This window comes from Clupea harengus, chromosome 24 (genome assembly GCF_900700415.2).
Source record: "Clupea harengus chromosome 24, Ch_v2.0.2, whole genome shotgun sequence".
NCBI lineage: Eukaryota > Metazoa > Chordata > Actinopteri > Clupeiformes > Clupeidae > Clupea > Clupea harengus.
The window spans coordinates 4357850-4371364 of NC_045175.1; the positions used below are offsets into that span (position 1 = coordinate 4357850).

At 43.9% G+C, this 13515-nt stretch overlaps 2 protein-coding genes across 2 annotated transcripts in view; one reads left to right on the forward strand and one right to left on the reverse strand.

The window, feature by feature from the left end:
* Positions 1-7657: 7657 nt before the first annotated feature.
* LOC116219209 (EMI domain-containing protein 1-like) lies at positions 7658-10041 on the forward strand. The gene is made up of 3 exons (XM_042703556.1): positions 7658-7802; positions 8049-8120; positions 8445-10041. The coding sequence occupies exons 1-3, from the start codon at positions 7682-7684 to the stop codon at positions 8516-8518; spliced, it is 267 nt and encodes an 88-aa protein (XP_042559490.1). The 5' UTR covers positions 7658-7681; the 3' UTR covers positions 8519-10041.
* Positions 10042-10723: 682 nt separating this feature from the next.
* LOC105891020 (STE20-like serine/threonine-protein kinase) overlaps positions 10724-13515 on the reverse strand; it is a gene marked incomplete at its 5' end in the record, with an annotated part of 28260 nt that continues 25468 nt past the window's right edge. Inside the window, one exon of the mRNA XM_031562316.2 lies at positions 10724-13136. Coding sequence (XP_031418176.1) covers positions 12990-13136 — 147 coding nt within the window. The remainder of the gene's footprint in view (positions 13137-13515) is intronic.

The window sequence follows — 13515 nt, forward strand, 5'->3', positions numbered from 1 at the left end:
TATAACATTTTTCTCTGATTTCTCAGAGTGAAGGAAGGCTTCTTCAAAGTAATGTTATGGAACAAAGTTATAAATTTGTTGTGTGCAACACACTCCTAGTCATTGAGCTCCAAGAGCTAACTTTGTGTTTACTACTACGATCATGTACAAAGTGGCCTGTAGTACATTCATACAGGCTTTTGTCACCTTAAGACAAATATCTTCTCTGGTTCCAACCAGAACAAGAAGCTACACCTGTTCCTGGCCCGCCAGGGCCCCCTGGACCTCCCGGCCCACCTGGAACCGCAGGCCCACCTGGTTCTCCAGGTAAAAATCGCTACAGGTCATGTAGACCTCCCACATAACCAATGAATACAATAATGTACTAGATGTGTGTTTCTATAGAATGAATGGACAAGTACTGTTGTGCTTATTGTCACACATTCAGACTGTTTGTGGACGTGTGGACTTGTTTGTTTACATACATGTTGTGTCTCATTTTTATCAGGTGAGGGTAAAGCGGGTCCTCCTGGACTTGCTGGGCCACCTGGAGAGCCAGGTGAGCAGGCATGATGTGAACAGTCATGAGACACACTTAAACACAAGCCAATTACAGATTATTGTTACAATTGTTCATACCCTGTGAATATAATTACAGTCAATACAATTTTCACTCCAGCTGGAAAGTGAGCTAACAGCTTACTAGCTAACAGCTCACCAGCTAACAGCTCACCAGCTAACAGCTTATTAGCTAACAGCTCACCAGCTAACAGCTCACCAGCTAACAGCTTATTAGCTAACAGCTCACTAGCTAACAGCTCACTAGCTCATCTCCCTGGGTAATGAATGAGGCTCTTAACCAAGTCCAGATGATTGTCATAAAACACTGGTTTCAGCGGTCTGTGTGAGCTGTGTGTCAGATAGTCACTGCTGTAATTCGCAGGTGTTGGAATACCTGGTCCCCCTGGCAAAATAGGTGAACCAGGAACCTTTGCGGCAGGTGAGCAATATCTTCCTGAAAGAGTGCTCTCTCTCTCTCTCACACACACACAAACACACACACACACACACACACACACACACACACACACACACACACACACACACAGACACACACACACACACACACACACACACACACTTTCTCACCCTGTCTCTCTCTGTTTCATTTTGCTACAATGCGGTTTTGTGTGTGTGTGTGTGTAGGTGGTGGTGTCTAGTGGTTAAGAGATGTTTTTTTTACCTGATTGTTTTGCAGGACCTCCTGGTCCACAAGGGCCAAGGGGAGCGCCAGGTAAGTCTCATAACAATCACACATTCCCTGTTTAATATTTATGCTCTTATGAAATGTGAAATCTGACTGGGACACCTATTAAAAAGAAATAGAAGTAGATCTGTAGTAATTCTCCTCTTTTTGAGGGGAAAAAGGTATAAGCATACGTCTTTTATTTTTGAGGTTACAGAATCCATAGAAAATGTGTTTGTTATGAAGGTGTAATGAAGCTATATTAGAGGTCCGATATCTGAGCAATGTATCTTCCAAGAATGTGGAACTTTCCAGATCAGTGGACGTATGAATGGTTAACGGTTCTTATGGAACAAAAGTAACCATTTGTTGAGAGACTAAAAAGCCTGGTACAAAGTGTAATCCCGCTAAAGCACTAGCGAGATAGTAATTGCAAATTGTTTTATTGGCTTTACTAAGCACACCAGGTCCTGAACTGTTGAAAATATAATTTATTATTATAGTGTGATGCATATGGTTCCATGAATTCATCAACGATAGAGACCCACTTGCAAACAATATGCCCTGATTCTGCCTATTCTGTGTTGGTGTGAATGAATGTTGAATGATGTTGATTGCATTGCAATCATATATTCTGCTCTCTTGCGCAGGCGAGGACGGCCCACAGGGATACAGGGGTAAGCCATGTGATTCTTACTGCCAGGGACCAGGTTTGGGATTTAAATAGACATCATTTATATCACACTCTGTGTACAGGTGCAGTAGTTTACACTGGCATTGTCTACCTCATAGTTGCAATTATTTGCCTTTGCCCAGCACAACACATTTAATGAAGACCTGGTTTTTGAGAGGCCTGTTTTCTTCTATAATGTGCTGTTTGATTGCTTTTGACTGATTGACTTTTTTTGATCTCCTTGATTCACAGGAGAGCCAGGCCTTGGTGAGTGACTCAGAATTCATCTCATTCATGTGTGTGGATGGAGGGGAAGAATGAAAGCAATGTATTTAGATCAGTTTGTATGGCTGCTTTTCATGAAAGACCATCATGCCTCGTCGTCTAAAATAGTTTATCTCCGCTGTAGAAAGGAGCACCAAATGTCTTTAATTGTAAACCGTCTCTTGAGTGCACTGGGTTTTTATTTCATGCAGGTGTCCCTGGGCAGCCCGGCCCTCCAGGACTCCCAGGATCCCAAGGCCCAGAGGGCTCAGAAGGCGCCGAGGGACCTCAGGGACGGGAGGGGCCGGATGGTCCAGAAGGCCCACAGGGTCCTAGAGGTCAGTGGGTTCATGTCCTGTGTGGGACTGTATAAGAATGTAACACACATATCCCAAGAAGTTTTGAAAATGGAAGCTTAGAGGAATTGCTTTTGAACATTCTAATCTCCCAACTCTCTCTCTCTCTCTCTCTCTCTCTCTCTCTCTCTCGCTTGTTTCTCCCATTTGTCTTTGACGAGTCCTCCTCTTCTTTTACCTGTTCTGATCTCATTCTGTTCTTCTTTCTCTTGTCGTTCCTAAATCTGTTCCTCATTGTCTTGGCACACCAGGTGAAGCTGGTATTCCCGGTGCCCCTGGAATCCCTGGTTATTCAAGCAGTAAGTTCCCTCAGGAACACTTTAGAAGATCCTGCGGATTCTCCTAAGTGTACCACCTCGCCTTTTTGTGCTACGGCCTTTTTATACAAGGCTCTCTATTTCTTCGTCTCACTTTTTCTCTGCTCCCCCCCGTCTTTCTTTCTCCCTCAGATCAAGGATCACCCACACCCGGTCCACCCGGCCCCCCAGGGTCACCAGGGTCAGCAGGGTCACCAGGGCCTCCCGGAACCCCAGGGTCACCAGGGCCTCCGGGTCTGACAGACCCTGGATCTGTTGGCCAACAAATAGCTGAATACCTCCAGAGTGAGTGGCATGAACTCATATCTGCCCCTTTTGCCCCACCAAGAGAGGGGGAAAAGGGTCGCGTCAATGTCCAGTCAAATAATGAACAAATATGGGGAATTGAAATGCAAGAAACCTTTTTTATTTTTGAGGGCCAATGAGTGTTCAATTACCTCAATACTGTTTAATTAACTACTTGCGTGAACTAAATCACTGTTAAATTAACCACATTAACTCATTTGTTGCTAAATTAGCTACTCAAATGAACTACATTAACCAATTTGTTGCTAAATCAGCTAGTTATATTCACTAATATATTAACTAATTTGTTCCTAAATTAAGTAGTTATGTTCACTAAGTGATTGACCCTGGGCAGTGCTCCCAATAGGGCTCACTGTGTTTACGTCTGCGCTGCTGATGTCCTGGTGATGTGTTTAAGTCTGCGCTGCTCATGTCCTGGTGATGTGTTTACGTCTGCGCTGCTGATGTCCTGGTGATGTGTTTACTTCTGCGCTGCTCATGTCCTGGTGATGTGTTTCTGTCAGGTGACGGGATTAGGAACTACCTGGCGGGGCCCCCCGGAGCCCCCGGTACCCCCGGGACCCCCGGCCCTGCTGGATACCCTGGAGCTCCTGGTTCTTCTGCAGACACCTCAGTGGAGGAAGTAGCTGCACGCGTCCTTGGCTACATTCAAAGTAGGACTGAAGCTACTGTCAGCTATTAAAACCTCTAACACGATTCAGTGGAGGGCTAAGTTCTGGTGACTTCTTCTGGTGACTTTTGAGTGAAATATTTCAACATTTTAGAAACACAGTATCAGCTGAGGCCTGCTGTTGTTCATTCCCATAAGGATTCAATTAATTAAATCAACATCTGAAGTGCAAAAGAGAAATGTGAATTCTCGAATTGGATGTAAGTCAGATCAGTAGTATCTTACTTTGTTTTGATCACAGTCCCTCTTGCTCCCGTACTTTAATCTGTTATGTAACAGTACCTTCTTATCCACTTTCCTCAAAATGCAAGTTTAATTCATCTTCCCGTCTGTTTGCCTTCAGTCTTATGAGGGGATGTGTGTGATGCTATGACTCTTTGTTTTGGGGTGTCAGGGGCAGGCACTGGGGGTCCACCTGGTCCTCCTGGAAGCCCCGGAGCGCCCGGCGCCCCTGGTGGTGGAAGCAGTCCATCCATCAACGACATCATCTCCATTATGCAGAGTAAGTGTGGTGTGGCCGTCTGAAATTGACAGTCATCCTGAAAGCCTGTTACCTACTCAATGCAAAGGACAGCCGATACCAAAGGGGGAGTAGGGGTGCGAGTGGGAGGAACTGGACTTTATTCCTATTGTGGAAGCCAGATGGGTAGTCACCTCTTTATTATGTAACTGGCAGGACAGGATGCAAAGGCTGCACAGGTACCTCGTTGGTTTGTGCAGAGGTTCCCCTGCATCAGTGTATCTCACAATGTGGCAGTCTTTAGTGGAGTGCAGGTGTTAACTTCAACCATTGTGTATTCTGAACAACATGCTCATTACTTACCCCGATTCGATGTTAACACCCAGTGTACAGTAACTGAGAGGAAGTCCAGTCTAGTCTAGTCCAGTCCAGTCCAGTCCAGGAGGAATTCCAGTCCAGTCCAGTCCAGTCCAGTCCAGTCCAGTCCAGGAGGAAGTCCAGTCCAGTCCAGTCCAGTCCAGTCCAGTCCAGTCCAGGAGAAAGTCCAGTCCAGTCCAGTCCAGGAGGAAGTCTAGTCTAGTCTATGTGCCGTTGTGCTCCATATTCTCAAAGCATGTCTGACTGTGTCTGACTGTCTTTGCTTGGTGCAGGAGAAGATGTGAGGAGGATTTTGATTGGTCCGCCTGGTGCCCCTGGTCTGCCTGGTACCCCTGCTGCGCCTGGTGCAGGTTCCTATGGAGCAACTGACCCACAGGAAGTGGCTGCACGTGTCCTCAGCATGCTGAATGGTTAGTGCTGCTGTCAGTCAAATAGGCTCCACCCATACTTCCCCCCAAAAATGCCCAATATAATAATATAATTAAAACCTTTGTCAGGTTTTTAATGGCACACACGACACACTGGAACACACACGTGCATATATGGAGGCAACACAGGACACACACACACACACACACACACACACGCAGGTAGGCCTGTGGTCGCGGTGAATTTATTTTCTGCTTTTTCCCATCCTGGACCGTCCTTCCTCAAGGACCCCCCAGGAGCAGTGGGCAGCTTGTAGCGCCCGGGGACCAAGTGAAGTGAACTGTCCATCTTTGGTCAGGGATGGACATGTGTCATGTTTTATTTTTTGCACCTTGTACTCAATACTATAGTACACTAATTTGTGACAGAGACACCAAGTTGAACTTCAGCACTGGAGGGTTTCCTACTTACAAAACGTTAAGGGATCCTTTGATGATTCAGTTCTCCATTGATGGTCTTCACACCTGCATCTCCTTTTCTAGCCTTGGCCTTTGTGTAACCCTCAAAATCAGAGCATTGCCATGTTTAGTGTTACTGGGTCAATCCCTTTGAAATGATAAAATGTGCATGTTGGCTGTGCTGTAGACTTCTGTTGGCTGTGACCTTTGACATGGGTGTAATTTGTGTGGGCAGAGCGTGGGATGGTTGGAAGGCCAGGACCTCCTGGGCCTCCTGGTCCTCCAGGAACGCCTGGACAAACCTTATTCGATCTCTCCACCCTGTTGCGGAGTAAGAGCCACACAAACGTACCTCTCAATGAAACACGTGTACTACGTTTTTTTGTACATTCTGATGGAACATTCTGTTGGACCTTGCTGGAATAGGTACCAATGTAATGCCGAACATAGCTTTGCCACAGATCCAGTGGGTAAACAAGTTCCCTATACAAAATACAGCAACAAATGGTTTTGTCTAGCACTCTAGCTACATGTACAAACCACATAACTGAAGCCATATAGAACAGATACAACTAAATATTAGTTACTGAGGTGTGGCTTCATCTATGATATGACAAGCCCTGTACTCCGACATTCATAACCAGTACTGCGCTGCTCCTGGCTTAAATGATGTGCTGTTGAAGTTGAGCCAGTGGATAACATTGCTGGTTTGATTTACAGACTCAGACTTCCAGGGCCTTCAAGGACACCAAGGCCCAGTTGGACCTCCTGGGCTTCCTGGCTCACCAGGACTTCCTGGCCAGGCTCCCAGAGACCTGGAGAACATTCAAGACTATCTGACCAGTAAGTGTTACTTCTCTGGCAGTGTTGATACAACCTCCACAACAATCTTACTATTGTTAATATTAAGAGTATTGCTCAGAGCTTAAATGACTTGCTCTAATGGTCAGTGGTCAGTTGCAGAGAAGGAAATTATGCCGTTTCAGAAACGATTCAGCCATAGTTAATAAGAACTCAATAACAAAAATGAATGGGATGGGCCACTACTCTCTGAGGTAGTAGTATATTCCTCCTTTTGGTGTCATATGGTGACAACTGGCCCTGGTTATTGATTTTCACTAAAACCTAACCGACATTATGGCATTTTAAACGTGATTCAACCGATCAGTACGGCCTGAACTAATGAATTACGTAGAATGATCCCCTTCTGCTGTAGTATGAAGATGACACCTGTCTCTTCGTCCTTAGAGTACCTATTTTATTGCCTCTGTTCCTCAGCTGTTGGTCTTAGGGGATCCCCTGGCCCTCCAGGTCCACCTGGGCCTCAGGGGCCGCCCGGCTCAGAGAGGCAAGGACTGGTGTCTTACGCCTCAAATGAATACCAGGGCATTCAGACCGAGATCGAGAAGTACTTCAACAGTAAGTGGTCCCCCATCTCAGTGGTTCACTCCAGTCAATGTTTCCACCCAAATTCACTTTGTTCCCCCCCACAAAGTTCTGCAGAGATTTGAGTTACACCTCACCTCTGTCAGCCACTGGGAAGGTGCCACATGTACTTGTACTTAGTTTAAGGCCTTAACATCTCTGAGTGGTTTGTCCCTGATGCATCTGTGTTGACCTGCAGGTCATAAGTTTAGTGGCGCCTTGGCTGGACCGCCAGGGCCTCCCGGTCCTGCAGGGCCCCAGGGCCCCAAGGGAGAGCAAGCCAACGCTGGATCCCGCCAAGCTCACTTCAACCGAGGGCCTCAGACCGTAGACTACCCCGATGTGGCTCTAAGAGTGACGGACTACATCAAATGTGAGACTTTATTGTGTTTTCACTTTTCAGGGTGATGAGATGATTCAAATGCCAGGGCAAACCTTTACGTGACTCATACAGATTTGAGATGGTTTCCCTAAACTCCAATTCTTTCACAAATTCAATTCCTCTTGCACCTTAACACACAGTACATCCTCTTACAGTTAAGGCCTAACAACATCTGAACAACATCACGTTACTCTCATTCTTTCCTCAGCAATAAAAGGCATTATGCTGTTATGGCTGTGCCATAGCTAATTGTTCTGCCATTTGAAACGTGAGGTGACGCTGATTACTGGAGCCAGTACTCTCTTATGAAGAAACCAAAACATTTGTTTCCCCCCGCCCCCCTTCTTTGCCTTTCCCCCCCGCCCTAACTCGCTCTTTTCACACCTTTAGCTCATGGCATGCTGCAGGACGAGTTGGAAGATCGTTCGCGGATCGTGCAGGGACCGCCCGGACTCCCAGGTCCCCCAGGCCCACCTGGTTCCGACCCGAACATCACAGAGCTCATGAACCGCATGAGGGGTATGTGACCCACACCAGACAGCTCCTCGGTTGCTACATGGCTGCCAGTACTTATATAATGTAGCCCATAGAACATTGAAAGTAATGACGTCAGTAGGCCTCCTTTATCGCATGGTGCACTGAGAACCTTCATGCATTGGCATGAGGAGAAGTAAACTGCTTTGCCTAAAAGCTCTGTAGGCTGCTACTTCAAGTGATAACCTAGGCACTGAGACATGTCACTGCGGTATGTCCTGTCCTCCACAGCTCACGGAGGTCTCACTGGACCTCCTGGTAGACCAGGGCAGAAGGGCGAGATGGGACACCCAGGCCCGACAGGTACTGAACACACTGATGACTTTTTAGCAACCTCCACCATGACTATAAAGAACTTACCCTCAAACAGTGCTGAGTGGTACCTTTGTAGTTTGCACACACACACAAAAAAAACAATTAACTTAATTGTAAGGAAAGCAATGGATGACTAGTCCATGAGACAGATTATTCACCCTTACCCTGCTTGGAGAAAATGCCATTGTATGAATCTCACTAACAAGAGTACACATATTGCCATTTGGGACTACACTATTACAATGGGATCACAGTGCTGGTTCCCACGTGCATATGACTGTTATCTGACTAACGTCATCTCTCTAATGACAGGGGGACAAGGCTTCCCAGGAGCTACAGGACCTCAAGGGCCTCATGGGGAGAAAGGTAAGTACTGTCACACATGACCATTCATATGGTCTGAAGTTAACGTCTGGTTAATTATCACTTTTAAAAAATCATTTAATGTTTTGGTTTACGGAAGTAGGACTGCATGAAGCTTTAACATAAATGTACCTCATGGGGGAGAGTAGTGAACTCTGAAAATTTGCTAAAACTAATTCACCATTCATGACCATTCAGTCCCAAGGAGAAAGCGCTAATGAGTGCAACTAACACTCTGTAATAGTATGTCCCACTTCACCATGCCTCTCCTGTTAATCAGTTCAACAGAGGGGTCAGTTATAGGTATATATGATCTATAACGCATCTATAAAGCATTTATAACTGTGGAAATGTCTGCATCTCTTCTTTCCATTTCATTTGTATGCATGCAAGTATGATAAAGTGAAAAGACAACTTGAGTGTTGAAACTGATTGTGATTTCTTAACTTCTTGTGTTTTTTCTTCTCGATCAGGCGAGGCTGCATGGGTGAAACACAGAAGACGGCGAAGCACTAGAGCGTAATCACCAGCGTGCAGATGTCCCTCTTAAGGCCAGCTCAGACCAAAGATTTGCGAAGAGACAAGCTACAACTACGTGACACCAGCAAACAAAACGTTGTAAAACAGTGGAGTTCAGACTGCTGCGACATCTTGCAACAGCAAAACAACAATCACCCTGAACCTTGCAAGGTTAATGCTGGCGCATCTGCCCCTGTTGATTGAGACCCAATCCCACTCTCAGCCCCTTGCCCACCTTTTAGCATTTTTCTAAATTATGCAGTGGGTGAAATTACACTTTAATTCACACCACTCAGCAACTCTGCTTTGCGACGTTCTGCAGCGGTTTCATGTTGATGCAAATCTCTGGTATGAATTGGCCTTCATACTACCGCTAGATTATAATTTACCCAGCCGCTCTTTGTCTGCTGTCATTTTTTGAAGATGATTTTAGGATCTTAGCCAGTATGTGGTTTTTAATCACACTCGAAGTAATGATGCTCTGACTCACTAAATGACCAATAACAATAATATATCTAATATATAGTGCTGGTGTTTTTTGTTGTTGAGAAAAGCAGTTTTCATTTAAGGATTGATTTTTTTGTATAAATGATTTAAAAGTTCAATATTCTTGCATGTTCCTTGCAAGGGGGACTTGTCATACTGTGTTTGAATGTGGGGTGTTTTTATAAAAAAATTGATATTATAATAAGAGTATATATATATATATATATATATATATATATATTTCTACTCGCTTCATTTGGAGTTGACAGTTTAGTGATAGACCAGCATTGGGCAGAAGATGCTGACTACAATTAAAATACAGGTGTAGGGACAAGACTGAGGTCACGTATATCACCTCAGTTTTAATACACTGTCAAAACGTCCCCTGAATGTATACACTCCACACAATAAAACTCTTAGTTTCTATGAAAAAAACGACATGTCTCTCAAGTGTTATTGTATACTATTTAGGGGTACAATGATCCGAAGCACACCTCAAAATCAACACAAAAATGGTTCACCGACCGCAGAATAAAGGTTTTGCCATGGCCATCACAGTCCCCCGACCTAAACCCCATAGAAAATCTGTGGGATGAGCTGAAGCCGAGTCTACAAACGTTGACCTCAGAATCTGAAGGATCTGGAGAGATACTGCATGTAGGAATGGTCTCAGATCCTGTGCCATGTGTTCACCAACCTCATCACACATTATAGGAGAAGACTCAGAGCTGTTATCTTGGCAAAGGGAGGCTGCACAAAACATTAAATTAAGGGGTGCCAATAATTGTGGCACACATGTTTTGGGGAAAACTATTTATTTATTTATGTCAACAGTTTTTTTTCTTTCTTTTAATCGTTTTACTTCAATGAAAAGGTAAGATTTTTGTGAATATTTTGAGTGAAAGACCAAGAGGATAAACAGCAAAGACATATTTTTTTATAGCCTGTTTTGCTCATATTCACTAGGGGTGCCAATAATTGCGGAGGGCACTGTAATTACCATTTAGTTATGACAATCATACAAAATCATAAGCAAAAATCATGAGAAAACAACTGAATCAAGTTGGTCTTCCACCAAGCTAAAAATGAGGAAATGAAAAGATTAAGAGATGTTGTTCTTGATTCTGGCAAAAAGGTAGTGAACAGCCAATCAATTTTAGAATCGTTTTTTTTTTACCAGATTTGTGTCACTATTATGTAATAAAGAAGAGCGGAGCCGCAGACAACACAAAGACGCTGACATCATTTATTATTTACAGGAAACAATTTCATTACACTAAATCTGTGGCTTCTTCGAAAAAAACCATGACAACCTGATCTCTTGCAAAGACATCATGTCTTACATTGGGACAGACAATACTTAAAAATGCAATCCGGAGGTTTTCTCCAAATTGTATGACTGGCATTCACTGCATGGAGTCAGAACGACGAAAATAGTACATAGCGAGATTTGCTTACATTTCAAAAACAAGTTGATGTGGGAAAACAACAAAACAAATCCAAGTAATTCTAGTATGCTTATGATCTTGCGTCTAGATAGGATTCTTTAAATATCCACTTGCAGAAATTCTTCAGATGTCCAAAAAGGTGCTCAGCACTTCTTCATATATATCGATTTGACCCTCGTTGTAGCAGTTCACATTAATAGCCAAGGCTCATAATAGGAGTCGTTCCAACAAGTGCTCGCGCTTACCAGAGCCGTCCTGTATTTCCACTGCATTTACAGTTTAGAGTAAAGTTAAATGCAAGTACTTCCAGAGTAGTGTAAAAAAAACAATAACAGCTGAAGAAGCTTCCATTACAATGTAGCTAAAACCGATTACCACAGAGAGTATAAATTCATGACGTTTTACCGTACCTCAATTAGAAACACTGTATGTCTGTCTGAAGTATATCTGCAGTTTTGAGATGAGGAAAGAAAAACAAAAAAAAAGAGGAAATTAACCTGTCATCCTCCTGCAGTGATACGTAATCAGAATCAACTAACACAGTAAAAAAAGGTAAACTACAGTCATTGTTTTAAAAGGAGTAAACTAGTCATTGTTGCAAAAAAAAAAAAAAAAAAAAACATCGCTTAAGGTACTTCTCGGATTATAAACGGAAACAAACACACTCAAAAGCATGCTTCCTATGATTGGAGTATTTGGTAGTGACGAATGCTAATCTGTTGTTGATATTCTGCCGATGTACTTGGAACGACAACAAAAGAAAAGTGTGCTGCAAATTCTTAGCTTCATCAACAGCAGCAACAACGAAAACAAATACACAAATCCACACCAGTCACAACCAAAAGAAAAACAACAAAAAAACCAATAGTCTGTAAAATTCTTGCATATCAATATGTGAGGAAAATACAAAACAAAGTAATAATCCTTCATTGAGTATGACCAAATCTGTCATTCATCGGAAATCAAAACGAAAAAAAGAAGAAGTCATCACTGAGTACGAGAACAGGAGAAGGCAAGTGACCTCACTCTGACCTCGAGATGCGGAACCTCCGTGCTGGGGGAACCAAACTTCCTGCCTTTGCCCTCAAAAGAGGAACAGAATTCAATCAAGGCACTACAGCAAGCAGACAGCTTTTTATTTGTATTTTGTATTCTTGCCTACTACAAAAAGATATGCTTCATCAGGACCTTAATGGATTTCTTCAGATTTGTTCAGACTGCAGAACAACCTGCACTCACCCCCCTCTGTGCTATTGACAATAAGGTGCCATCTTCTTCCACCTCGAATTTGTTCGATGATTAGGGGCTGCACTGGTTACAAAATAAATGACTATTTATAATGTATTTATTTATTTTTTGTATGTTTTGGTTTGTGCTCATCATTTGCTACTGTGGCTGAGGTACTAGACGGGTTAAGCTGCTACTGTGTAAAGAACTTGGAGTAAAAACAATAATTCAGCAGCAGTTTACTTTCTCCACCAACCCTATAAAAAGTCGATTTCATTTTGTTTAGGCACTAGGATTTTTTTGTGCGTGTCAAGAACAAAATAAGAGTGAATCTTTCCAACCATTCTCAAATACCAATGCTGTCAATTTAATGTGTGGAGTGTCTCACAAAAAAAAAAGAGAAGAAAAATTAACCAAAATAAAAATATAGAATAACAGGGAAAAGGGGGAGAGAGAGAGAAAGACAGAGAGACAGAGACAGAGAGAGAGAGAGAGACAGAGAGAGAGAGAGAGAGAGAGAGAGAAAATGAATCGGTGTGAGAGAGTGGGAACGAGTAAAATCCTAAAGAGTGGTTCCTTCTTCTGTCACCTCACAGTTACTGGGTGGAGAGGGGTCAGGGGTCAAGGGTCAAGGCAGCAGAGGTGCAGCTCCACCTGTGGCGGCCTGTAGTGTGCATTGCTGCTCCAGTATGTGTGTGTCTGCGTTTGTGTGTCTGCGTTTGTGTGTGTGTATGAGAGAGTCTGTGCATGTATGTATGCCCCAGTGTGTGTGTGTGTGTGTGTGTGTGTGTGTGTGTGTGTATGTATGTGTGTGTTAGAAGCCCGTGGAGTGGACGCTGGGGATTGGGTAGAACTTGGAGATGCGGCTCTGCGCTGAGGGGTTGAGGCACTCAGACTCGCCGCTCATCTTGAAGAAGACCTCCTGCTCCTGCATCTTCCGCGCAAACTCCTCCTCCAGGGCCTGTGTGGGGCGCACAACGTGAGGGAAGAGCTTAGTAACACTGTCCCACTGAGTGTGTGTGTGTGTGTGTGTGTGTGTGTGTGTGTGTGTGTGTGTGTGTGTGTGTGTGTAAGAGAGAGAAAGAGAGAGAGAATGTTTGATACATTGCCTTCGTTCAAGAAAAGTGTTTCTGAGAAGGGTTTGTTTAAGATTGTGAAAGAGAAGGCAAATATGGGGATAACACAGATGAACAGTCTGACAAACAGACAGAGAGAGAGAGAGAGAGAGAGAGAGAGAGACAGACAGAGATAGAGAGACAGAGACACAGAGAGAGAGAGACAGACAGACAGAGACAGACAGAGAGAGAGAGAGACAGAGAGAGAGCGAGAGAGAGAGACAC